Below are 26,431 nucleotides of genomic sequence, written 5' to 3' on the forward strand. Positions count from 1 at the left end.
TTCTTATATATTACATCATCTATGTATTGTATATCTCCCAAAGAGTCTTTAACATGTTTGATTAGAGCCTTGATCTGCGTAGGGTTACCCATTTTATACTTTATATTTCATATTCATGTTGGCACTAAGGGCCATTTTGTTAAAATCTTTATTTTAATCCTATTTAAAATATCTGAATATTTATTCTTTCCCTGAAATTTCCACCAACTAATTATAGATGTAATTAAAATTGTTATCTAATTAACATCTAGATATTGCACCTGTTTTAATATAATAAATACAAAAATTTTATACTATTTTTAACACTCTTATATTGCCATGATGTAATTTTAGTATCAAAGCTTCTCTATAATTTGGACAACTCTTTACGCATCCGACAGTTCGTCTCTATTTAATAATATTGAAAATGTTAGAAATATGGAATAATAAACTTTACATTTACTAGATATGTCATACCTAGATTTTTATATGTTATTTTTTTTTACAGTTTACTGATCTATTTTCATTGCTTGTTCATCCAGAAGACTGAATTGATCTTGTTTATGTAAAGTATTAGTTTTACTTGTGTATTGTTAAGTTCGTTCATGTCTTGGAATAAATTGATTTAAGGTGTAACTTAAAGGAGGGCAGGACTAATGCGGGTGTTTTGTTATTAAGTTTTTAAGGAAACAAAGAGAAAGAAAAAATACTTAAAGTTCTTAATAAACTAGAATTACAAAGCATACCTACCTAGTTGGAATAAAATATTGATGCTTAAAATGTTTTCAATACTTTAGTTACGAAATCTCACAAATGGATCTCCCCCCATCCTCCCCTCCCACCTACCTTTGACTTCTATTGTCAGTTAAGCAGTATTTGGATTTTTACTCAAATGTGGTTGTAAATACCTAGGTAGTGAATTATAATTTTGGGTTAGGTTAAGAAAAAGTTATAGGAGCCTGGCAGGGATAGTACTCCATTGGGATAAAATCCCACCGTGCTAGAAAAATGAGTGTTTACATGTTTGTTTGTTCACCTATTTTTATTTATGTCCCCCCAGGTTCGAATCTCGGTCCAACACTGCGTCATAACTAAAGAGGTTAAAAATGGTTACTACTGCTGTTATGTCAGATGCGCTATAAAAATAGTACGGGAATACCTTAGCCCAAAACAGACGCAACTCATTACCAAGCACTGTTAGGACTTCTGAGACAAAGTTCGTGCAAGCAAAGGGTTGGTGGTCTGATGGGTGTTGATACCCTAGGCGATTGTGCGCGTTACATTAAAATTTAAAATATGTTCCAAAGGTGACGTGGAGAGGACTTGTACCCGAAGCGTCACCACCCTCCTAGAGTCAATATTCAATGTAGACATAAAGGGAGAGAGATTCACTCCCCTTACTTATCCTTGATTGTTAGACCTGACGTTAAATTAGCATGGGCAGTAGCCTTGCCTATACAAGGTAATTGACAGGTATTGTGTCTATCAGGTGTTATTATGATTTTTTTTTTCAGAATAAGATGTCCTAAAAAAGATAAAATGTTGATTAGTAGTAGAGAATTGAGAGATAAGACAGGCTAAGCTTAACATACTATAGCCCAGTCTCTTTATATTAGTGATCTAATTCAGTTATTTAGTTGAACAGGTGATTGTGAATTAATAACAATAAAGACTGTTTTATACATTATTCATACATATAATATTGTGTAAAGTGATTAGAAGGTGATTTTTAGAACCCGGTGTTTTTTTATTAGATTTAGAAACAATAACTGTATCATCAATCTGTGGTAGATATGGCTTTCACAACTTCTGAGGTAGGTTCTCTTTGTGGTTTAGTGTCGTTTTAGGTCAGGTTTGAGACTGTTTGTTGCGCAGAACAAAACAGTATTTTGCCCTCATCTCTTCTTCATTTTTCTCCCTAAAAAAAGATTTAATTCTTTTGATATTTTTAAAGATTTTTTTATTTCTAGCTGCTACAAAATATAATCTTTTTCAAAGAAAGATTGGACAATATAGGGCCATTTATTACAATAGTTCCCAAGGTTTTAAATAATGTTTTCTTATTCGTTGGATTAACAACTTTGGGGACTATAATTTTGATTGGTTGGTTATTTAAGTTGAGTCTTCATTCAAACGTTTCAACAACTAATTCTAATGTACAGGAGGGTAAATTTTATGATCATTGGGGATGTACAGTAGGGTGGTTCGATTTTGGAATTTCACATTAGTAGACATTGGCAAGGGTTACTGGGCCAGTATAAAAACCTGTGAAACTTGAAAGAGGTTTTTTAATCGAAAAACAACGGGCGCGCGGGGGGTATAAAATGTGCCCGCCCCCCTATGAAACCAAAAATTAAAAATTTGCATATCAAAATGACCGCATTGAAATGCTGATTACAGATCTGAAAACCGTTTTGAAAAATATTGATTCAGTCTGAAATGATTTTCAAATAACCGACCAAAATGAACAATTTTGACCAAATCAGCTGTTTTTAGGTAATTAATGAGATCTTATCGAACTAGGAGTAATATTTTTCAAAACGGTTTTCAGATTCGTAATCAGCATTTCAATGCGGTCATTTTGATATGCAACATGCCTGTATTTGAAGGAATTTAAATTTTTGGTTTTATATGGGGGCGGGCACTTTTTATACCCCCCGCGCGCCGGCAGCCGTAAGAGCCAAGTCACTTTTGAAACTTGAATAGGGCTTATCACATACATATATATGACTTTCACAACTTATGATAACAGTAAAATCTAAAAAAAGGGGGAAATGGGCCCACCCTAATGTACAGTACATCAGTCTTATCCCTTTTAATCCCTGAATCTTTTTACAAGGTTAAAAAATATTTAGTTTTTATCTCTAAATATGTATTGTAAATTCTTGTTTAGAAATGTTGTACATTTGATATGCGTACATAATTCAATTTTGTAAAACCAATCTAATTCAAGTTTACATTCATGTATTCGCGTTAAACCAAACTAGATATTATTATAAATGAGCGTAGCTGCTATACAAGGGAGATGTGTTGGTGTTTTCCATCAACTGTGTCAAAATTACCCATTTACCTAATAAAATACCTACTTATCATTTTATATTTTAAAAAATTCTTAGGCTTAAAGATCGGTTTTTCATAGGCTTGAAAATGGGTGTTTTAAATCGCCAAAAATCCGCTAACATTTTTAAGATGAAGTTTCTACTTAAAATAATCTAGGTATAAACCCTTATTATGTAGGCTAATATTAAGGTAAGTCTGATACACATGATTCGAAATACCCCTTATTCTAAATCATAACTGAAATTTAAATGTTTATCCTCTAATATGAACTGAACACGTAAAACTTTTGTCGATACGCCAAGATCTCAATATCGACTGTTTTATTGAGATCTCCATTTCAGGGAAACATCTCATAGTTAACAGAGGCCTTGGTTTAGGCTATTTTATTTTTATATTAAAGATTTGGTCTTCAGGCCATTTTTCTTCCCAATCCCTACCCCTTCGATTACAGATCCTGCATTATACATCAAATAGGCATTTTTGTGTTAAATCATAAAAAAAATATTCACTAATTAACAAATACAAAATATTGATTATTACCATCCCACCATATGCATCATAAAGATTAAGTTTGTGGCAAACTTTTGAGTTACAAGGGAAAGGGAAGAACTTTATGAAATATAAATGACAGGGAAACGAATTTGCCATCTAAAGATAAAACTATTTCATATCTAACTTTTCTGCAAGTAAAAAAACATTGCTAAAAAAATATTTTCCTTTTTTTTTATGAAAACAACAGTATGTGATTCTATAGTATAAATCTCAAACTATATATTTTTACTTCTTCTTAGTTCCCAAACCACTAAGATTATGGTCAAGTATCAGTATTCATAACTAACGTTGTGAGGTATTAAATATTGATTTTACTTCCGATCTATTTATATTTATTTTCTATAATATAATTCTCTGTCCCTGGTGGGTTGTTGAGGCTCTAAACTTTAAATGTTACGAATTAACTGTTTTGTGTTGGGCATGAGTTGAGAGATTCTAAATACGCGTTTCAATTCTAGTTCCTATTTAGTGGTACAGGGTGATTTCATAAAAAAATTCTTGTTTACTCAAAATAAAAAAAAAACACATAACATAGCATTTTGTTAAAAACTAAATATAATTTTAAAAATTTAAAGATGATATTCACACTTAACTTCCTTTAATAATACAACTTACAAGTTATTTTGATTTTTTTCGGTGAACGTTGAATTGCACAAAATAGCTATTAGATAGGTAGGTTAGGTTATATTAAGTTAGGTTTATTTTTGTTAGTTTAGATTTGCCCCATTTTGGGGCCAGAATAATAGAAGGTTTAGACTACCTCCAAGGGCTTTAATTTAGTGCAACCCTGCTATTATAATTCAACCAACTGTTGTTGAATTATAATAGTACCATAGAAATCACTTAATAAACATTAAATCAATATTTTTGTATTTACCACCCTGTTTATAGAGTTATAGTTTAGATCAGCGGAAATCCTGTGAATAGACTTGTACTACATTTAAAATAGCATATACAACATATACTTCGGAAAAATTTAGATTTTTTTCAGCTAAATGATACATATCTATTAATGACAATTTAAACCTCAACAGTTAATCTAAATTTTTTTACTCGCGAATTTAAATTACTTTGTCCCTTTTTTCGACCATGGAGGAATTTGATTTTTATGGTTACTATTCTTAGATAGTCGGTCTGTCGGTAAGAGACATGTCAATTTTATAGATGAAATGTGATTTACTACGTCACTATTTAAAGTATACGACTAAAAGTTTTGTGTTAATCTCCTGGCCAATGATCTTTGACCTACGAAACACTTGCTACTTCCGATCTAAGTATTGTATAGAAGCTAAATACGGAATTCATTCTTTATACTAATAAAATTACATCAAATTTTTTTTTATGATTCATATTTGTTATCTAAAGCCTTATTTTAGACTAAATTGAGTATTGTAAATAATAAATATAAACTTGGAGCAACTCTTTTGATTTGCATCTAAGTCTGTCAGTCTTTAATGCCATATGAAAGTAATGACATTCACGGTTATTTTTTGTTACCATATGTTAATCAATTAGAAATTCACTTGTCTTGCACAAAGGGTCAAACCGGATAAAAATAGATTGCAAACCTTACATTTCTCTCATTGTGAGGTCTTTGTTTTGTAGGATTTTTTTTTGAAATCCGGGATCTAGGGTTTTCTGTAAAGCGATCCAGCATTCATACATCATTTGTCTTCAATTTAGGTTGCTAATGTTGACCTCATTCGTTGGTCAGATCGTTCATCCAGTAGGAGGATAGGGGATGGGGGGTATCTTTATCTAAGCAAGCTAGGAGTACATGAAAAAACTAGATGACTTTTAGTCTATTGATGTATCCTAAACATAGTGCAACCTTTGATTACACGACATTTATCTAAAGATAAAGGTGGGTAAACCAATGTGTAAGGTGTGGCAAAATATCAAGTGTGTGTGTGTGTGTGTGCGCAATTCATTTTGCAAATATAAGCCGAGCTCAAATATATGGATACACGAATTCACACGTCTTGTTCCATAAATAATTATATATAGAACGTCAAGATTTAGGCCGTGCTCAAATATACATGGATTAACATGTATTGTCCCATAGAAACTCTATTGTCCAAATGTAAGCAGAGTTCAAATAAATTCATTCGTTTCATGGCATAGAATTTATACATGTATATAGAATGATGTATGTGTATAGGTATGATAGGCTTTGATTTTTTTTTTAATGTTAAGTTGTTCTTCTATATTTATAGTAAGTCTGTGACTTATTATTTTAGTATGCTAGGCATAATGCAAGAACATAATGAAAAAATCATGAATATTCCTTGCAGTTATATACACCAAACTCAAGTCAAGGAAGAGGGAAAATTTGTTTATTTTAAATATTAGTTAAAAGATGGCATAATTATTTAATACAAAGAATTATTAGTATAATTAGGTAAACAATTTTATAGTATAGATATAAGAAAGACGACTGAATTTTCTAAACAATTAACTATTGTGAGGGTACCTAAATTATTTTTAAAATTAAAAAGTTAGGTATTCTCTTTAGGTAATTCATTTTTTCTTGGATTCATATTTCATTAGGTATTCCTATCCCATGACAATGATAGTTTAAAACATTAAAAAAAATAACACATCACAAAACCAATTTAAATTACACGAATGTAACACAATAAAATGAATTTTTTTTTATGCCTTTTAATCTGTATTTATATTATATTCTAGCCTTTTCAATGCATTGGCAAAATATGCTTTTCAAGCTTTAGCAAAAAAATCTTAATACATTTTTTACTGAATGTATTAGAAATGATCAAACCAAAAACATTGTTCAACTTACTGAGGTTGCATCCCCATAAATAAGAACACCATAGTCAACAGAACAACATTTCCAATTTTATAGAAGTTACTTAATTTTTTTTATTCCTTCGAATATCTCATTCTCCAACCCAACGAAAGTTGGGCAATCAATAGATTTAGTCTTGAGACGGTGTACCAATTAATTTTGATTTTTCGTGTCGTTACCCACTGTTTTCTCGTATAGATATATTTTAACAAGGGTTACAACATCCATATGTAACGAAGCACAAACAAATAAAGGATGGGAATAGTTTTTTTGGATAAAAATTACGAAACCTTCCTTATGTATTTTAAAGTTTTTTATTTTTGTTTTGTAGCATGACTGACAACCCTACGGACAAAGTTAATTACTTTCTGAATGTTCAATGGCATAGAAATTCACAAAAAAATTAGCTGTCTTTCATGAATGCAGCCTAGAAGGTCACACTTTCCCCATAGTCAGCGTGGCCATATTCTTCAGTATACTGAAATTCTTCAGTATTCTTCAGTATTTGGAAATTGGGGCTTCAGTATTTTCAGTAAATACTGAATATTCAGTATTTGAAAATTTTCTTCAGTATTTTTCAGTTTTTGGAAATTTTCATGATTCAGTATTTTCATTATTTCTTAAATTCCAAAAAAATTTGCATAAATAAGATGTTTATTTAAGTAGTTGATGTGAGATTTTTTTCGGCGCTTCGCGCCTCACTTTACTTTCCTTTGAATTACCCTATAACTTTGTACATTAATTTTGCTTTTTTATGGTAATAATAGAATACTAATTTAATTAGACAACAACCATAATTAGCATAATAATAAGGGGGGGGGGGGGAAGTTTTGACACATTTGCGTAAACAGGAAGCATAGGCTTTATCTTTGGACTTAGAGTATAGGTTATTAGAGATAAAATCATCCTTATATAATGAATTTTCCCAAGTTTTAAGATTTTTTGGATAGGCCTCCAGGTTCCGGAGCTCCAGGCCTCCAGGTGGTTTCTGGACAGGTAAAAAAAATAAAAAATTCTTATTTGAAGAGTTAGAGGTGAGTTTATAAAACAAAATAAGCTTCTTTTAATATATTATTTACATATTTAAAGAAAAAATTACAATTGGCCTCCAGGTTCAGGTGCTGCAGGCCTCCAGGTGGCCTCTGGACAGGTAAAAAATTAAAATTTCTTATTTGAAGAGTTAGAGGTGAGTTTATATAACAAAATAAGCTTCTTTTAATATATTATTTACATATTTAAAGAAAAAATTACAATCGGCCTCCAGGTTCAGGTGCTGCAGGCCTCCAGGTGGCCTCTGGACAGGTAAAAAATAAAATTTCTTATTTGAAGAGTTAGAGGTTAGTTTATTAAACAAAATAAGCTTCTTTTAATATATTATTTACATATTTAAAGATTGTAATTTTTTCTTTAAATATGTAAATAATATATTAAAAGAAGCTTATTTTGTTTTATGAACTCACCTCTAACTCTTCAAATAAGAAATTTATATTTTTTTTACCTGTCCAGAAACCACCTGGAGGCCTGGAGCTCCGGAACCTGAAGGCCTATTCAAAAAATCTTAAAACTTGGGAAAATTCATTATATAAGGATGATTTTATCTCTAATAACCTATCCTCTAAGTCAAAAGATAAAGCCTATGCTTAATTGGTGCAAGAAAATCTAAGAGGCAAAATTAAAAGGTCTTTAAAATATCCCCCAAATTATAAAGGTATGATATATGAAATTTTGAAATGAGGAATCATATAAAAAAAATACTTATTCAGTATTTGTATTTTTTTTGTTCAGTATTTTTTCTTATTTTAGGATTCAGTATTTTCAGTATTTCCTTTTTTTTCTTCAGTATTTTCAGTATTTTTTCTTATTTTAGGTTTCAGTATTTTCAGTATTTCCTTTTTTTTCTTCAGTATCAGTATTTTTTTGGTTGTGGCCACACTGCATAGTGTTACGGACTGACTGACGGACAGACAAAGTTTTTTTTAAAGTAGCTTCGTTACTAATAAGGTATTATAACATATAAAAGAAACTTTTATAGTTTTCTGGCCGAAAGACTTATCAAAATAGTTTTTCTTCCTTTGAAATATCCTTCCCCACATTTTCATATGTAAATGGGATTGATGTAAAAATCTATTTGAAGAATTGTGATTTCTTTACAAATGTGAAGGGATTAATTTTTTTCTCTCTTGAAATTGCCATTTAGTATGATTAGTTTTGGCTAAATTATCAGTAAAGTTCACCACCTCTATACTATTCATTATGAGTCCCTTGAGTTATAACATTGAATTCAACAATATTTACTAGAAAAGTTGAAGATAGTCTTGAAAAAAGAATACAAAAGTTATTAGAGCAGAAATAAGTTTATTTCATATTCAAATTTTATAAGGTTTTTGTCAACTTTTCTACTACTTGTTGTTTACATTAGAATAACAAGTATGGAAAAATTCATGCAAGCGAAGCTCATCAAATCAGACAGCCTGACAAATAAACAATAACAAATAAAACGTGTCAGTTCTTCTATTATGTTTGTAATTGTATGTTGTAAAATTGTTTTAAATGCAGCAAATTACTCGATCATCAAATGTAAACAATCAATCAAGTAGAAAAATAAGTTTAAAGTTATGTCATAGGGTAAGGGGGGGGAAGTTTCGGTAAGGGGCTATTTTCGGTAATTTCGACCTACCTTCATTAAATGACCTTTTTCTCCATGTTCCTTTCAAATGACAGAAAAAAACATAAAAGCAAATTTGTTCCTTAAGTTATTAAATTGCCTACAAAAAAGTATAAAATGAATTTTTTGTGAGATGAATATTAAGGGTACTTATTGGGTCTCAAAGTTGGACGAAAAAATTTTTTTTCCCAAAAATTTTTTAGTAGGTGTGTAAAGATCGACCTACACAAAAATTGGTAAGACCTAGAGCTGATCCAAAAAACTTTTTGAACTAAGAATTGCCCGCTTTTTCCAAATCCGTTGAGAGCTTTAAAATCGGGTTAATGTTTTTTTCAAAAATGACCAAAGTTGGCGCCGGGGGAAAAATCGGTAATTTCCAAAAATAATTTACTATATGTATTTCACTAACCTAACCTTAATTTTCTCAGGAACCATTTGACCAATAGAGATGATTTCTTAAACTTAAGCTTTTATGCTTATAAACTACCTTCTAGTTTAGAAGTCACCCCCTTGCCACCAACCCCTAGCCCTCTGGGGCTCAAAAAAAACCTAAAAATGAACCTAACCTTAATTTTCTCAGGAACCATTTGACCAATAGAGAAAATTTCTTAAACTTAGGCTTTTATGCTTATAAACTACTTTCTAGTTTAGAAATCACCCCCCTGCCACCAACCCCTAGCCCTCTGGGGCTCAAAAAAAACCTAAAAATGAACCTAACCTTAATTTTCTCAGGAACCATTTGACCAATTGAGAAGATTTCTTAAACTTAAGCTTTTACACTTATAAACTAAGTTTAAGTTTAGAAGTTGCCCCCCTGCCGCCAACCCCTAGCCCCCAGGGGCTCAAAAAACCCTTAAAATGAACCTAACCTTAATTTTTTTCAGAAACTATTTGACCAGTAGAGATGATTTCTTAAACTTTAGCTTTTATGCTTATAAACTAACTTCTAGATTAGAAGTCACCCCCTTGCCACCAACCCCTAGCCCTCCAGGGCTCAAAAACCCTAAAAATGAACCTAACTTTAATTTTCTCAGGAACCATTTGACCAATAGATATGATTTCTTAAACTTAAGCTTTTATGCTTTTAAGCTACCTTCTAGTTTAGAAGTCACCCCCCCCCCCCCCCCGCCAACCCCTAGCCCTTCGGAGCTCAAATAAAATTTAAAATTGAACCTAACCTTAATTTTCTCAGGAACTATTTGACCAAGAGAGATGATTTCTTATACTTAAGCTTTCATGCTTGTAAACTAACTTCTAGTTTAGAAGTCACCCCACTGCCGCTAACCCCTAACCCTCCGGGGCTCAAAATTTAAATAAGAAATTTTAATTAAGGTTAGGTTCATTTTTAGGGTTTTTTTGAACCTGAATATCTTACCTACTAACAACCTAGATGAACCCTATTGATGTTATAAACAACATTTTGACACAATATCATGTTATTCCTAGATAAAAATGAACAGAAAGAAATATTTAAAATGAAAATGTATGCAGGGTGAAAATGGTGAATTTTAGTCAAAGATGACACTTTTGCTTCAAATTCAATTTTTGAGGTCAATTTTCATGTTTTTTGGGCTAAATCTATAGTTCAATGTGAGCTTTTTTAGGATCAGGCCTAAAAAGTAATAAAATACGTTTTTTTCTTATATTAATTTTAAGTTTAAAAAAAAAAAAATTTCGAAAAAAAAATCGAAAATTTGCGTCTTTCAAAAAAATTAATTTTTAACATAGAAGGAATAGTCCGATCATTATGAAACTTTTTGTGGATAATCCCTATAACCTATAGTAATTATGATTATTTATGTTCGACTGGCCGTTTGGCCGTTTTTCATCGATTTTTTTTAGGTTGAAAAAAATTACCGATATTTCCTCCGGTGGTGGGGAATTTTCGGTAACTTTTTTGCGGTCATTTTCGGCAAACTTCTAAAAGTCCTAGGATAACGTCATTTTAGGACCTGATAGTCCTTTCCGTAAGCTTTCTACTGGTCTTGGTTTCATTTGAAAATATTAATATTTACCCCATTTTTTTTCAAAAAAACCGAAAAAAACCGAAATTTCCCCCCCCTTACCCTAAACAATTTAAATTCGCATACGTAGTCTATCATTAACAAGAACAGTTATTTCATTAGCAGTTTTTCTGTTTGAACAAGTATAGCTTTATTAAAGAGACTGTAGAGTAGCTTCTTCACTAAATTTATATTGTAATTTGCCTTATATTGTACCTTATAAAAACTAATGAAGTGCCTAAATGGCTTATTGTATGCAGCCTTATTGAAGAAATACAACACACAATTGTTAAAATCATCATAAACGGAACTGTAACGAATTTAATTAACAAGGATAAAAACTTACTTAAAAGAAAACTACTTAACAAATCTGATGGAAGGTCAGGAGAACGTATATTTACAATAAAGCATACAGAGTTGCTGCGCTTTTTGAATTGTACCTAACTGTTACAGGAATCTTTTAGTTTAAAATTGATTGGACACTTCTAACATGCCCTAATCAACAATAAGAGCTATACGTTACGAACGGAAAAATAGACGGACCGCCCCTAAATGTAGTAAAGCTTCCCCTTAAAAAAAAAGGATCTTGGTACCTACACATTTTTACACACAATATTAAAGAAGTTTGTTAATATATTTAACAACCATTATTGTATACATCTTGAGTCCGAAGCTTAGGTCCATCGATTGTTTTAGAATCATACTATACAGAAGAGGATAGCCCACATAGTAGACTAGTTTGAACCTAACTTAAGCTTTGAAAATACTGTCTCTGTCTGTGTATCCTAAAGGAATGGATTTATTATTACTTGAATCTTAAAACATATTATCATATACTTTAATATAAAGTGATACTTGCAGCTGGCTAAAATAACGATCTTCCCGTCTACATCCTTTACCCCATCCCATTCCCTCCTACTGGATGAATGAACTGACCAATAAGTAATGTCCACGTTAGCAACATAAATTGACGACAATTTTTTCCCTCTCATAATATCCACGTATATTCTATATACACTAGCGGCTACGCCCCTAGAGGCCTCTAGGGGCACTTGAGGAGGAGAGAGTCGAATTTAATAATTCAATTTCTTATTTTAGATTTTAAAAGAAAAAGTTTAAAAAAATTACGATTGACGTTTATTTTTCGTTGAACTCTCTTTCTAAAATTGGGAAATTTTTTAAAAATTTAATTTCTCTAGGGAGGGTGGTGGTACCCTCCCCCAAAATAGTTATAAACCTTCCCGGGACATATGAGAATCAACCCTGTTAAGGAGAACCCGATCGGTTCAGCGGTTAGCGAGATCCTTCGGTACAAACACACAGACAAACATCCTGTTACTTTATTATAAGGATTGCTAAAGGGGTACTCAACGCGTATATGAAGACAAGGCCCATTGTTTGTGGAAGAACAATGCTAACAGCAGTATTATTAACACACATATACTCAAAAATTGAACCCATTGTTTTTTTTTCAGCAATAAAAGAGCCATACTACATAGATTGGGTCATAAAAATATGATAATAGCCTAAAACGGTCCTGGTGTTTTGAAATCTTACTTGACACATAGCCTTAAACCTGCCCTGGACCAATGCTGCCTTCCTTTTTATTGTGGGTCGTCCTGTCCAGCTGTTTACAATATCTCACTAGACATACACTCATACAACTTTCTTCTTCAGGACTAGTGGTAGCGCCTTAGCATCTAGAGGCCTCCTTCAAATAGATATGCAAGCAATAAACAGCCCAAAACTATCCTAAATACCTAAATCTAAAACAAAATAGCCTAGAATCATCACAGGACCAATATGAAGCTTCTTTAAAAGGAGATCAATAGATTTTGAAATTTTAGGCTTCAGACAAAAAAAAACTTTACTACTTTATATATTAGGATATGAGTTAATTATTAAGATCAAAGGAGTTGAAAGCTAAATAATTTGATTGTATTCACTCTACGCAATGAAATTCTGTTATTATGGGCACATGTGTGAAAATTGGAGCTTCCTTACTCAAGTTTTTGGAATTTCCACAATTCCGCAAAAAAATCATTTTTAACATTAAAGGTATAAAACTAAATATATATTTATACAGCAATAAAAATGCAAATATTACACTTTTATCTTACTATTTAATCATTTTATGTTTTACTAGCGGCTACGCCCCTAGAGGCCTCTAGGGGCACTTGAGGAGGAGAGAGTCGAATTTAATAATTCAATTTCTTATTTTAGATTTTAAAAGAATAAGTTAAAAAATATTTTACGTTTGATGTTTGTTTTTCGTTGAACTCTCTTTCTAAAATTGGGAAATTTAAAAAAAATTTATTTTCTCTAGGGAGGGTGGTGGTACCCTCCCCCAAAAAAGTTATAAACCTTCCTGGGACATATGAGAATCTACCCTGTCAAGGAGAACCCGATCGGTTCAGCGGTTAGCGAGATCCTTCGGTACACACAGACAGACAGACAGACACACAGACATCCTGTTACTTTAGTATAAGGATTTGTGTTTGCTATTTCGCTTTTTGCGCATTTGATTCCTTTGTCAGTCAGAGTGAATACTCAACTTTTTTTCATGGTTTGCAAGGCCAGCTAATTTTTTTTTTTTGGGGGGGGGGGAAGGTAGAAAAAAAAGACATGGGATTTGGAAGCTTACTAAATTTGACTAGTAATTAGCAAGTTAAAAATGAGTTATTTTTTATTTGGTAGGCTTCTAAATGTTCTATTATTTGGTTGCTTTAATAGTCGCAAGAACATCGTGACCAAAAAATAACGCAACCTTAACTCGCAAGTTTGCAGTGTAAATTACCCACTCGTCCTTATAAAAGTGTCAAGAGAATTTATGGGAAGGGTGTAAACTCTAATCCGCGTCATACCTAAGACGTTATAAATGTCATCTATCTGCTTTGTTCAGCACAAGGTATCAAAAAGTGTGATTAGGGGGAATGTCTTGGCCCCTCAAAACAGCCGCAACTAATAACCATGCACAGTGAGGATCATGACCATGATCGTCAAATGAAAGAGTTAGTTGACTGCTATGTACTGTCAGTTATGTTTTTAGAGTAGGTACGGCTACCAAAAAGTAAAGAAAAAATACAATATTTGCGCTTGTTCAACTTTTCTATTAAAAAGTTTTTTTTTTGCATCATAAAAGACGCCGTGACCTAAAAATTATTCAGGTTTATACCTTTGACTTTTGCTAATAAAATGCATGTATATGTTTTGTAGCGCAGCTGTTATATAACTTAAGTATTTCCGTTCGTCGGTCCGTCCAGGACGACCGCTACAGATCTATATTCAAACTAAAAAAATCATTCAATACTGTTATTGCTACGCTGCTCATTCCATGTTTTCTTGCATTTGAATGGAATGTGGAGAGGGTGGGTCTGACATTTCTCCATAACCAATCTTTATTTATCATAATCTTTGGCAATTTCTCTTTAAATCGTCAGTCGAACTTTAACACCCCCTCCCCCAAAACCATTTGCTTTCATTAAAAAATATATTTTGTAGTGCTCTGTGGTTTTAGGGTAATTTAATTATGTAAAAGTAAGTTTTATTGGGCTACAAGGTTTTGATAGCTTTTTGTGTTTGAGGGGTTGGGTGGTAGAAGGGGGGGGGGGTGGTGGTTGTTAAAATGGGACCAAAATTCGACATTAGGGATTCAACCTAATCTTCGAGGCATGTGTGTAGATTATTACCTTATCTCCTTACGGATTAATAAATTTCAATAGACTTTCAATATAGATATCAATTGAATAGACAGAAGAAAATATTATGATTTTAGGTGGAACTTTATTTTTAATTGATACAATGTTCAGTTCATGTTAACTGGCGATATTTTGCTTAAAATTGCTGACTGTCTAATCTGATTTTCTAGAAAGAGTGAAAAATATATTGCAATTCAGTTGATTTATTTTAACGTCAGATCATGAAAGTATTAAGCATTACCTAAATGTAAGTTTTCATATTTTAAAAAACCGAAAGGGTATTGTTTATTTATCGACAATACGACAACCTTATTAATTTTCTTTATATTTTTCTAAGGCCTATCGCTTTAGATAAAAGAGAAAAAACAAGGATGGTAATACTTATAAAAAATCTGAAGTCATCTGTTTGTGTAAATAAGAGTATTGGTATTTTATCCCGTGGAAGGTTTTTACCTCAAACTTACCACTAGTATACAGTAGGGTTGGCAATCCGGAATCCGGAATCCGCCCAATTTTAGAATCCGAATCCGGATCCAGAATCCGTTTTTTAATAGCGGATTCCGGATTCTGAATTGGTAGGCTAAAATTAGTGTCTTGAGTTTTTTCTTTCATTTTCCCCTTTTTGAAGGCAAAGATTATTATCATTATATATAATATCTTTTAAAATCTGGTTCAATTCTCGGAAGTGAATTATAGAAAAAACCAAAAACATTAATTTTTAGGACATATGTAGCACTTAAATTTTTTAATTTAAAAAAAAAACCTTTTAAAACATTGCTAGAATCCGGAATCCGCCAAAAATAAGAATCCGGAATCCGCAAGGAATCCGCCACTTTTTTTGACGGATTCTTTTAAGAATCCGGAATCCGAATCCGGCCCAAAAATTCGACGGATTGCCATCACTAGTATACAATCTTCTTTTTAAATTTGGTAGCTTGTAAAGTTGAGATGAAAGAATGGTTGCAAGTTTGGTAAATCGGCATTTTTATTTTTTTGACAGACAAAAAGTTTAAAATAACTCATTACCTACATTTGTGACATAACGTTTACGTTAAATTCATTTAAAATATCAAGTCCTTACATACATACATCCTTACTACAGACCATAGTAGAAGAGAAGCTTTGCTTCCAAAAAGAAAGTGAAGAAATGTGCATTTTTACTGTTATTATGTATCCATATTAGAGCAGTCTATGTATTTTTTTAGGGGGAGAAGGGTGGGAGTGGAGTTTAGAAAAATTAGTGCACTCGTGGTAATTATACTCCTTGGATTGGAATATATATTCTGAACTTTAGATTTGATATCCTAAAACTCTTTTCCAGAACTATTTGATTATTCTAATATTTGGAATATTCTATTGGAACTACTTTTTTTTTGTCTCTAGCTTTTATCCTAAGAGGTGGAAGTGAGTTTTTGTATCATAGACTCTTTTATTTCATTAGTGGAAGCGAACTTTTTCGAATGTGTTAACCTTTTAAAGGGCGTTTTCTCTTGAGGTTTCACCTACACTTGGAACATAGCCTTAAACCTGTTTATCTCATAAAGTTGTGGACCTATCGGTTTGACTGGTAATATTTCATACATATGGTATCTGTTCCTTTCCCTGACAAACCCAAAGTTCTTCCTTTTACAGTAACCATATATTTTTACTGTGTCATGCATTCGGGGATTTTTTTTTGCAAAGCTTTCCGTCTTAAATTAGATTTTCTTGGCTAATTTTCAGGGTGTATGGGGTTGAGACAATGGATGATGAATATAACTGAGCAGAACAGCAACTAAGCTGTTTAACTTTTCTGCTTGTTTTAGATTGCAAGCCCTAACAAGTTTATAATTTCCTTAGTTATTTTTTACAAGTGATAATGTTTTTTTTCAGCTATTGTATTTTTCAGCTATTGTAATGTGTCATTTTAAATAGAGCATCTACTACATATATACTTATGTCCGTCCAATTAATGTTTCACTACTTTTAACTTTCGGGTTAAATGGAACATCAAATTCTTATTTATGCACGCAAATAAAAATGTTTTTTTTAAGTGACTCCGCCAAAATAAATATTTACAGCACTGGGATTTTGCTTGGCATTTGCTCCTGTGTAGTACTTTAAGGAAGTTTAAACTAACGGCTGCAGGATTGCCAAAAATCATTACATCCCAACGTCAGTTTATACAATATAATGGAAGATAACGCAAGAATAAATTGCACTTATATACTTTCACAAAAAAAAACATTTTAAAAGCTACTAAGGCAAATAAATGTCCTTGTTCTTTCTTTAAAAAAGAAAAAAATGAGGAAAATCGGGACAGTTATTATTGGTAATAGAAAACCAATAAAGTGAAATCTTTTTATGCATATTCAATCTTTCAATGTTTGGGACAGGACTTCTCAAAATTAAAGATAGATAGTACATTCTATAAAAATATAAATAAAACTAAAGATTAGATTAAAGTTAGTTTTGTATTTGTTTTTCGGCAGTTCATATTATAAGACTTATTTAGTTTTGATTTGATCATTTGAAAATAAATTAAGTGTTCTTTTATGTTTAATAAAAGTCATGTTGGTTACTGGGCCTAATTAAAGTTATTTAAGAATTTATTTACACCACTAAAATGTTAACTTTCATAACAAGTTGATTTCTTCTTCTAGTCGTTTGATATCTGCTAGGGGGCAAAAACAAAAGAAAAGTGAGGTGTCATGTTTAATTTTTGATTTCTCGTGCATAAACGGTCCGGTCATTTCAATATTTGAATATCATTATATCTGTATACATTTGATGAAATACTGAGAAAATGATTCTTAAATTGGTCTTTGAAATGTGGTTTATAGAATTCATTACCCTGGTTTTAAAGATTTTTGTAATTTTATGTCTAAGTGACTTGGGGGGGGGGGGGGGGGATAGAAGTAGACAACCATACCATTTTCAATTATAGTTATAAAAAAAGAATATAAGAAATGTAGGGGCGATTTCTCCTGGGAGGTAGGTGTTACCCTACCCAAATAGGACCTATAAGAAGCAACACTGTATAAGAGAATAATATCGGTTCATCGGTGAGCTATATTCTTTAGTACAGACAGACATTCTGTTACTTATATATTAGGATATATTGAAAAGTACCTAATGTCCTATAAATTCTTTATATCAAATATTATGTTGACACAACCATCCTATTTAAATGCTAAGAAAATATTCAATATTTTTTCTAAAACATTATTGGTTTTCTTAAATAATATTTGATATGAACTAGGATAGAGATATGTTTATTTAGAGAAAAATTCTTAATTGGCATTAGAATGCAAAAAAATAAGATTTTTTATGCAAAAGCAATAATATTTTAGATAAAATAAAATATTTTGTAGTTTTTAAGCTTTAAGTAATATTTTTTCTATTTTTTTAGGTAAGTTATTTATAGTCTTAGACCTCCTGTTTTGGCCAATGACAATGCTTTAAGCTTTAAGACCTGAAAGGAAGAAAAATGGTAATCACTAACACACAAAATAGATCTGGAGTGAAAAAAGAGTTTTTTTTTGGGTCATGGAAAGTAAACGAAGTTGCGGGTTTCATCGCATTTTCACAGAAGCTTTTGAAAGGTTATTTTAGGTTAGGTTAGGTAAATGTTAGTGATTGCCCTGCAGGGCAAGAGCCCCCCGCAGGGCCTAGAAATAGTAGAATAGCTACTGTAAAAATATGACCAAACCCGCAACTTCGTTTTCTTTCCATGATCCGTTTTTTTTAATCTTCACTTTTAAAATAGTAATCATATATTAAATGAGGGAAAACAATCAGAGGCATTATTCAAATTTCATTATACTAAGTGAAGAGGCCCCTTTAATCTAGCACAAGTAAAGTCAAAAGGTGTAAGAAGACAGACGAACAAGCACCCAATTTTTTTTTTATAAGTTCCACTATTCAAGGATAGAAAGTTTGTGGACAACTTCCCAAGTATACATGCAGATAAATTACATGTTAAAAATGTAATCTTATAATTTCATAGTTGTGTACTTGTCACTTGGCAAAAATTTATGGTTTTTATCAACAAAACTACTGAAATCGTGCATTTAGGGATAGACCAATGGGCTTTGATTTAATTTTACCCCTAACTCTGATGATTGATTGTAACTAAGAAAGGTATTAAAAGGCAGCATAAGTAATATTTTTCCTTAAAAATTAATTGTTTTTCTTCTATTTTCATGTTTGTTATCTCTAATACAAAGTAAAACTATGTCTGCCTGAAGCTTAAGATCTCGGTAACCGCCGAATCGATTGGGTTATACTCTTCAGGGAATATACCTACTGGTCCTGTGGTGTTTTTAGGCTATTTTCTTTGGAGTTGGGGCACTAATGAACAATTCCATATAGGTGGTGGAATTCCCAATACCTATAGCTGCTAATTATGTCATAAAGTAAAAAAAAAAATTATTTGGGGGGGGGGGGGGGGACGAAAATGTTTGCTTTTTCCTCCCTGGACTAATGTTTGATGATACATGACAAGTTTAGTTTTTATCACCTTATGCCAGTTTGATTTATTGGCTAGAATTAAGAGGTATGAGATTAGAGGGTTATTTTTTAACTTTAAAGCTGGTTTACTACCTAAAGGTCTTTACACAGCTTATCATAATATTGTAATTTTTCTAGTTTTATTAATATTTTAACTAGTTATATAATAGCTTCGCTACAAAAATTATTTATATAATAATTTTTGATTTTTTTAAGCTTATGTAAAGCAAAACTTAAATCCCAGTGATAAATCATAGAAAACTTGCATTTCTGAATTTATATTTTTGGTGGCTAGATGGACTAAAATAAATGCAATGTACTGGAAATAAAACAAATATGCTTAGGTACAGAAGGTTTTATGCTATTTTAATCTAATGCTAATGATGTTTGTGTCGACTAAACCCCCCCCACCCCCCTCAAAAAAAAAATTCCCTCCGACCAAAAAATTGAAAAAAAAATTTCTTTTAAATTTAAAGTACGAAAAATTAGGTTGATCAAACCTGTGTCAACCATGACACTTTGGTTGAGTGTGACTTCCGAATTAGCGGGAAGTTCTAGAGATCTTGTTGACGTACACACAAACCCCCAATACCAGGAACCATCAAGTTTCAACAGCAGGTTTGATTATAGATTTATTGAGGCAACTATTTCAAAGTCCTGAAATTACAAAATCAATTAATACAAAATTCCAGTTTTTATAACCACGTAATCTTAATTGCTTTTTAAAATCATTTTTTTTCTACGGTTAAGAATCTTTGGAAACTTTGGCTTTAAAGGAAAATTATTTGGTTTAATAAATCATTGTTAAATGCAAAAATAAAAGCACATAAAAAATTACTAAAACATAATAATTAATCATAATAAAGTTTCATGTTTAGCTGGCTAAAGCCTTTTAAACTAAATAAATCGTCCTATACGCCACTCTATTTAAATAAATTTAACAAATTCTTCCTGAAGTTCTTATGGTTTCAAACCCCTGGTATACTAGGGTCGTTCACGCACTATGAGACCAATGATAGGCCCAATTTTGTTCTCCGAAATCTTCACACACTCACATATCATTCAAAAGTAACGAACGTGGACGCATCAAAATATAAACAATCCATGCCGCGTCTCTTTAGAAAAGGAAAGTCAAACAAGACGACATTTGCGCTTAATTTGGGATAATAAATAAGGAATTAATTTCGATCTTGATAAACACAAAGCTTCCTCGAAAAGAGGTTAAGACAAAACCTCTTGGGGCAAAGCCCCTAGAGGCTAGGGGCGAAGCCGCTAGTATAATTTATTGTATAAGCCATAGGACATAGATATATTATAGTTTTGATTTGCAGAATTGGCAAAAGTTCATGGTATGAAATCTTAATGGACAATATTGAAGTCTAAAAACAAATAATATAACTGAAATCATCTCAAATCGCTGAAAATCTGTCCCTACGTTTTGGGTACATTGTTTATATACAACTAAACAATACTTAATATTTCAGATAATTCAGAGATTAATTCAAAATTTGCATTAAGATTCTCTTTCTTTTGCATATAAACTTTCCTTTTTTATTTATTGAAGGTTGTAATCAGATTTAAGTTTTTTGATAAATGTTTTTAAAACAAAGTGCATAAGTACCTAAAGACTATTTGCCTCGTCCTTAGCCTCTAGAAGAGGGCAGGGGAGTTCAGAAATAGTCTAAATCATCTACTGGCATTTATGATGCTTCCATAAAGTACAACCCATTTGGACCAGCAGTTTTTAAGATCTTAAGCTTCGGACAAAAAAACCTACTACTTAATGTTTTTGGAAAATCTTACTTTTTAGTGTAAAGGGATTTAATGAATAATATTCTTTTTCTTGTAATATCTAAAATACTGTTACCTTATTAATAACTTGCGTCTCCGCCCCTTAAGGCCTCCATCTATAATACAAAGTAGAACGATGTCTGTCTGTCCGTCTGTCGGTCTGTCCGTCTGTCTGTCCGTCTGAAGCTTAAGATCTCAGTAACCACTGAACCGATTGGGCTCTACTCTTCAGGGAATATACCTACTGGTCCTGTGATGGTTTTAAGCTATTTTCTTGGGGGGTGGGACACCCCCAACCCCCCCAAAAAATGAAAAATACCCCCCCCCCCCAAAAAAAATTTTTTTTTTTACTTTTATTTTTAAATCTAAAAAACGAAAAATTAGGTTGACCTCTTGGGGCAAAGCCCCTAGAGGCTAGGGGCGAAGCCGCTAGTGTTTTATAGCACATTAGCTTGCTTCTATAGGCACAAATTATCTTGACACCTATTTATTGGATTGTCCACTGAATGTATAGTTTTGGACACCTGATATGTCTAATTTGTTCATTTATAAGCATTTTTAGACAAGTTTTAAGGGTTATGATCATTTTCTATGTTTTTAGGTTAACTTTAGGATGCTTATTTTTTATTTCAAACTTTGAATTATAATAGATTAAAAAGTATTAAAGCTAAATAGATTATAGAGACCTTTTCAGAGAGCTCAGCCTCCTCTTCATAGTCTTAAACTTGCCCTGGACCAATTCTCCCCTGAAAATTGTGGAACCATCGGTCCAGCAGTTTACTAGATCTTACAGACAGACATCATTTTACTTTAGTATATAGGATAAATATGTAGTCTTTCTTGTTCCCTTCGACTGTAAGGACAAGCCTCTTGCTAGAAAATCATGTCTCAAAGAGGTAAATTTAGACAATTAAAGTAAAACTCGATGCTTTCACAATGATTGCTTTGTGGGCACAAATAATATTCATTTTAACATGGATATCTTTTCTTAAATTAAAACAGTTTGTAATGCTGTTTTAGAATTCTGAGATTGGACAATGAAAAATAAATAAAAAGTTAACATAATGCTTTTTTAGAGATTGCTATAGGTTTCAATAATATTTATTTTAGCGCAGGGATTCAAGGTTAGGGCAGTTGAAGAAACAGTAACTTTTATTCCAATTCCTTTGATTGAGTATGAAGGGATTGGACCATATTTAATTGAATAAATCTGATTAATTACCTATTTCTTATATTAGACCCAAAGAATTCCTTAAGTCGTTTTTAACTCTTTTGGGCTACCTTTAATTGACCTAATTTAATATTGAACTAGCGGCTTCGCCCCTAGCCTCTAGGGGCTATGCCCCAAGAGGTTTGATCAAACCAATTTTTCGTAATTTTAATTTTAAAAAACAAATCTAAAAAAACTTTTTCTTTGGAGGGGGGGGGGGAGATTTTTAAGAAAATAGTTATAAACCTTCCCGAGACCAATGAGAAGCTACCCTGTAAAGGAGAACCCGATCGGTTCAGCGGTTAACGAGATCCTTGGCTACAAACAAACAGACAAACAGACAGGTAACGTTCTACTTTGTATTATAGATATCTACATATAGTTTAATTCTAAGCCTCTTAACTTCCATGTTGTTATAGGACATGGTTCAAATTATCATCCGTATACCTATCCCTCCATCCTTTCCTTTTCCTGTCACTTTCCAACCAAATTATCATCCGTATACCTATCCCTCCATCCTTTCCTTTTCCTGTCACTTTCCAACCAAATTATCATCCGTATACCTATCCCTCCATCCTTTCCTTTTCCTGTCACTTTCCAACCAAATTATCATCCATATACCTATCCCTCCATCCTTTCCTTTTCCTGTCACTTTCCAACCAAATTATCATCCGTATACCTATCCCTCCATCCTTTCCTTTTCCTGTCACTTTCCAACCAAATGCAGAAAGCTAATCTGTCTTTTTACTAGGGTTGGGCCGGATATCCGACTCTATAATTTTTTATACTTTACACCAAAAATCTCTGCTTTTTAAAATCTTAAATGGCTATAATTTTCTTATTATTGAAGCTAGAAGAACATTTTTTCTGAATAAGTTTAACTTTATGTAAATTTATATAAGATTTCTGAAGAAATTTTTTTTTACTACTTTAATATCTGGTAATTAGGCCGGTTATCCGGCCGGATATCCGGTAATTTGGCCGGATAACCGGATATTTGCCGGATATCCGGCATTTGAAATCAGCCGGATATCCGGTATCCGGCCAAAAAAGTATCCGGCCCAACCCTACTTTTTACCCGAGGAAAAACCAAAGAAAAAATTTGAAATGCACCGCAAGACCTCTCCCCTGGCCTATTATTTAGCTTTAAATAATCTTGCATTTTAATTCATCATAGGGATGTATTATACAAGAAATAATAACAAGGATGGCAACATACATATATAGGCAACGAAGCAAATGGTAATTTGAATACTATGAGCGGCTGATGGATGGATAATTTGAAGTAAATGATCAAATCTTTTTCAAAAAACCTATCTTGTTCACATCTCTCTAAAAACTCGCATTTTTACATTAGGATAAAGTGGTTGCAATAGCAGATTATCATTGTTTTGAGGAAACTACTCAAGAAATTTCAATCATATAAAGCAGTCAAAGAAATCTTAAACCAAAGGGGGGGGGGGGCGAAAGTTACACTTTTTGAAACCAAAACTAAAAGTCAACAAAGGAACTCAACTAAAAAAAGAGTTACAGGTCTGAGATTTTGCATTATAGGGGTACAATATGGAACTGGAATATGTGAAGAAACGGCGGCGCAACCGCCGAAAACCGCCGAAATTTTTTTGCCTTTTCTCGGCGGTTTTTGGCGGTTGCGACGCCGTTTCTTCACAGTTCCATATTGTACCCCTATAAAGCAACTGCCATGCAAAATATCAGACCTGTAACTTTTTTTAGTTGAGTTCCTTTGACTTTTAGTTTTGGTTTCAAAAAGTGTCACTTTCGCCCCCCCCCCCCTCCCTTTAAATTTTCCTATTTATTTCAAATTTAGAAATTGATATAATTTTTTTGAGATTACTGCTAAGTGTAAGCAATTAGATGTTCTTATGTGTGCCTGCATGTTTGTGTTTGTGTGTGTGTGTGTATGCGCGCTTGTGTGTGAATGGTTTTCTGTGGAACTCACACTTACACACACACACACACACACGGACTTAATACTCAGTGAGATTAAAACCGTGCAAGCGTGAACACATATATACACATGATTGTGTGTATGTGTGCACCTAAGCTTTTATAACACTTGAGCAATATCAAAATAGAAATCACTCAGCTGTTCAATCATAACAAAAGAAGATTAAATGTATTATATATAGATCATTCGCCTGCAAGGAAGTGAAATTTTTATTCTTAACATATAAAAGTCAAAGTTATTTTTGAAGAGTAAGATTGAAGGGTTTAATTTAATGTGAAGTTATTCCCCCCCTGTCTAACTTGGTTATCGTGATTGACAAGTTATTTGTGATATTATGTTAATAACAGAGCAGCGTGGTCACTATGTGATGTCGCCAATGACAGGTGGGGGTGCTATGCATACCCACATGCAACAGAATAGAAATGAGACCCCTAAGGTAAAGTTATTAGGGGTGGGTTGATTGAAGTCATACTTTCTTTAGAAATATTAGGGATATGTCATGAAAAGAAAATAACTTCTGCATCTAACTTTTCTACCAGTTAGAATTATCATTCGTAAAATGTAGGTAAGAAATCTAAAATTATTACAAAAACCCAGGAATATTTAAGTAACATATTTTCTTCAAAGAGTATATTCTAATTCTAAATATATATATAGTAGTTAAGTATACATAGCTTAAGCTTTGTTACCATTATTTTTGTTTTGTTTTTTGTTGATAGTTATCAACCTAATTCTTTTTGTAAACTCTCTTATATGATTGGATCTACTCATAAAACTTTGAAAACTGAATTTTGGGACTTTCCTTCGAGGGCCTAGTGGGGCAAACGACCCCCCCAAACACTAGAATTTCAAGTTATGAGCTTATTTTTCAGGATATCGAGCTGATTTTTTAAATGAAACCTTTTATTACATAAATGAGTTGATATTACATTTTTGCACATTACTTCTAGGGGCTTGTAAGCTCAAAACTTATAAATTTTGTATTTGGGGGGGTCTTTTGCCCCACTAACCCCTAGAAGGAAAGTCCCAAAATTCAATTTTCAAAGTTTTATGGGTTAGATCCAATCAAATAAGAGAGTTTACAAAAAGAATTAGGTTGATAACTATAAAAACAAGCCCAAACGTCCAGGGCAAAATTTGACACTGAATTTTCATTTCCTATAAGTGTACAAACTCCCCCCCCCCCCCCCTCTATTCAATTTAAGTAATAAAATATGCTTTTTTCTTACGCATTTCTCTAAATGCCATGAAAAACCATTTGAAAGTTGAATCCTTTGTGTGACATTACTTATATGACATTAACATGGCCTTAATTTGAGGTGGACGGACACACCGACCATTAGTCAGTGTTTCTTCACTTACGCAGAAATAAATGCTACTGCAAATATCACATAGCAGAATTTTTTATACTATATATGAATTATAAAAGTAAAACGTTGCTTATTGTTTATATTAAAAATTTGTATTATATGAAATAATCGGCGGTTTAACTCAAATTTCTTAGTAAACATAAACCCCATACCTTATTTACAAATGCATCAATAATGAGGTTGGGGGGTGTAGTTAGGTTTTAGTGGATACACATATTCCCTGGTTAGCCTCCCCCGCCCGCAGATCTATGGTTGCCCTCGACTATTCTACACCTTCCCCCATTCGCAAAAATGTGAACCAGTTAAAAATAACTAAATTTTTTACCAAAATTCTTCTTTTAAAAATTTTCATCGATTGTTCTATCTCCTTTGAATCAAAATGAAAAAAAATCGGTTTATCTGCGTAATTGGTTGCAGCACGGCCATTAGACAGACATGAAAGAAATTTAATTTTGTAAATATTTTTGTGGTTATAAAATGATGCTTGTCTCGTTGTGTACAAAAATTAACAAGAATAAAAATTTTCAAGTTTTGAGACCAGTTAATAAAAAATATAAACCCCGCAGAGTACCATAATCCCCCAGGCTAAATGTAAACCTATCACTCAATAATCGTTATACTACAGTTTCTATGCAGTCAGTTTCTCTGTACTACGTATGAAATTGTCACTCAACGTACCACAGTTCTAGTACACAAACACACGCACCCTGACATTCTTCACTCTAGAATTTTTTTTCTCGTATTCATTCGAATCCGGTGGATAGGAACCGGTTCTCATCCATACGAAAAAACTATGTCTAGCATCGTATTATATCCAGCTTTCTACGAATATAA

At 32.4% G+C, this 26,431-nt stretch overlaps 1 protein-coding gene across 2 annotated transcripts in view; it reads left to right on the forward strand.

Annotated features, from left to right (window-relative positions):
- Nucleotides 1-1,491: 1,491 nt before the first annotated feature.
- The window catches only part of GckIII (Germinal centre kinase III), a 274,408-nt gene continuing 249,468 nt past the window's right edge, over nt 1,492-26,431 (forward strand). Inside the window, exon 1 of one of the 2 annotated variants that reach the window (XM_080179469.1) lies at nt 1,492-1,793. In XM_080179469.1, the coding sequence (XP_080035595.1) occupies nt 1,773-1,793 (21 nt within the window). In that variant the 5' untranslated portion in view covers nt 1,492-1,772. Of the gene's footprint in view, nt 1,794-24,257; nt 24,664-26,431 lie in introns of those variants that run through there. The other variant, XM_080179453.1, reaches the window with a different exon arrangement.

Source organism: Acartia tonsa, chromosome 2, assembly GCF_053477335.1.
Source record: "Acartia tonsa isolate MP-2025a chromosome 2, ASM5347733v1, whole genome shotgun sequence".
Classification (NCBI taxonomy): Eukaryota; Metazoa; Arthropoda; class Copepoda; order Calanoida; family Acartiidae; genus Acartia; species Acartia tonsa.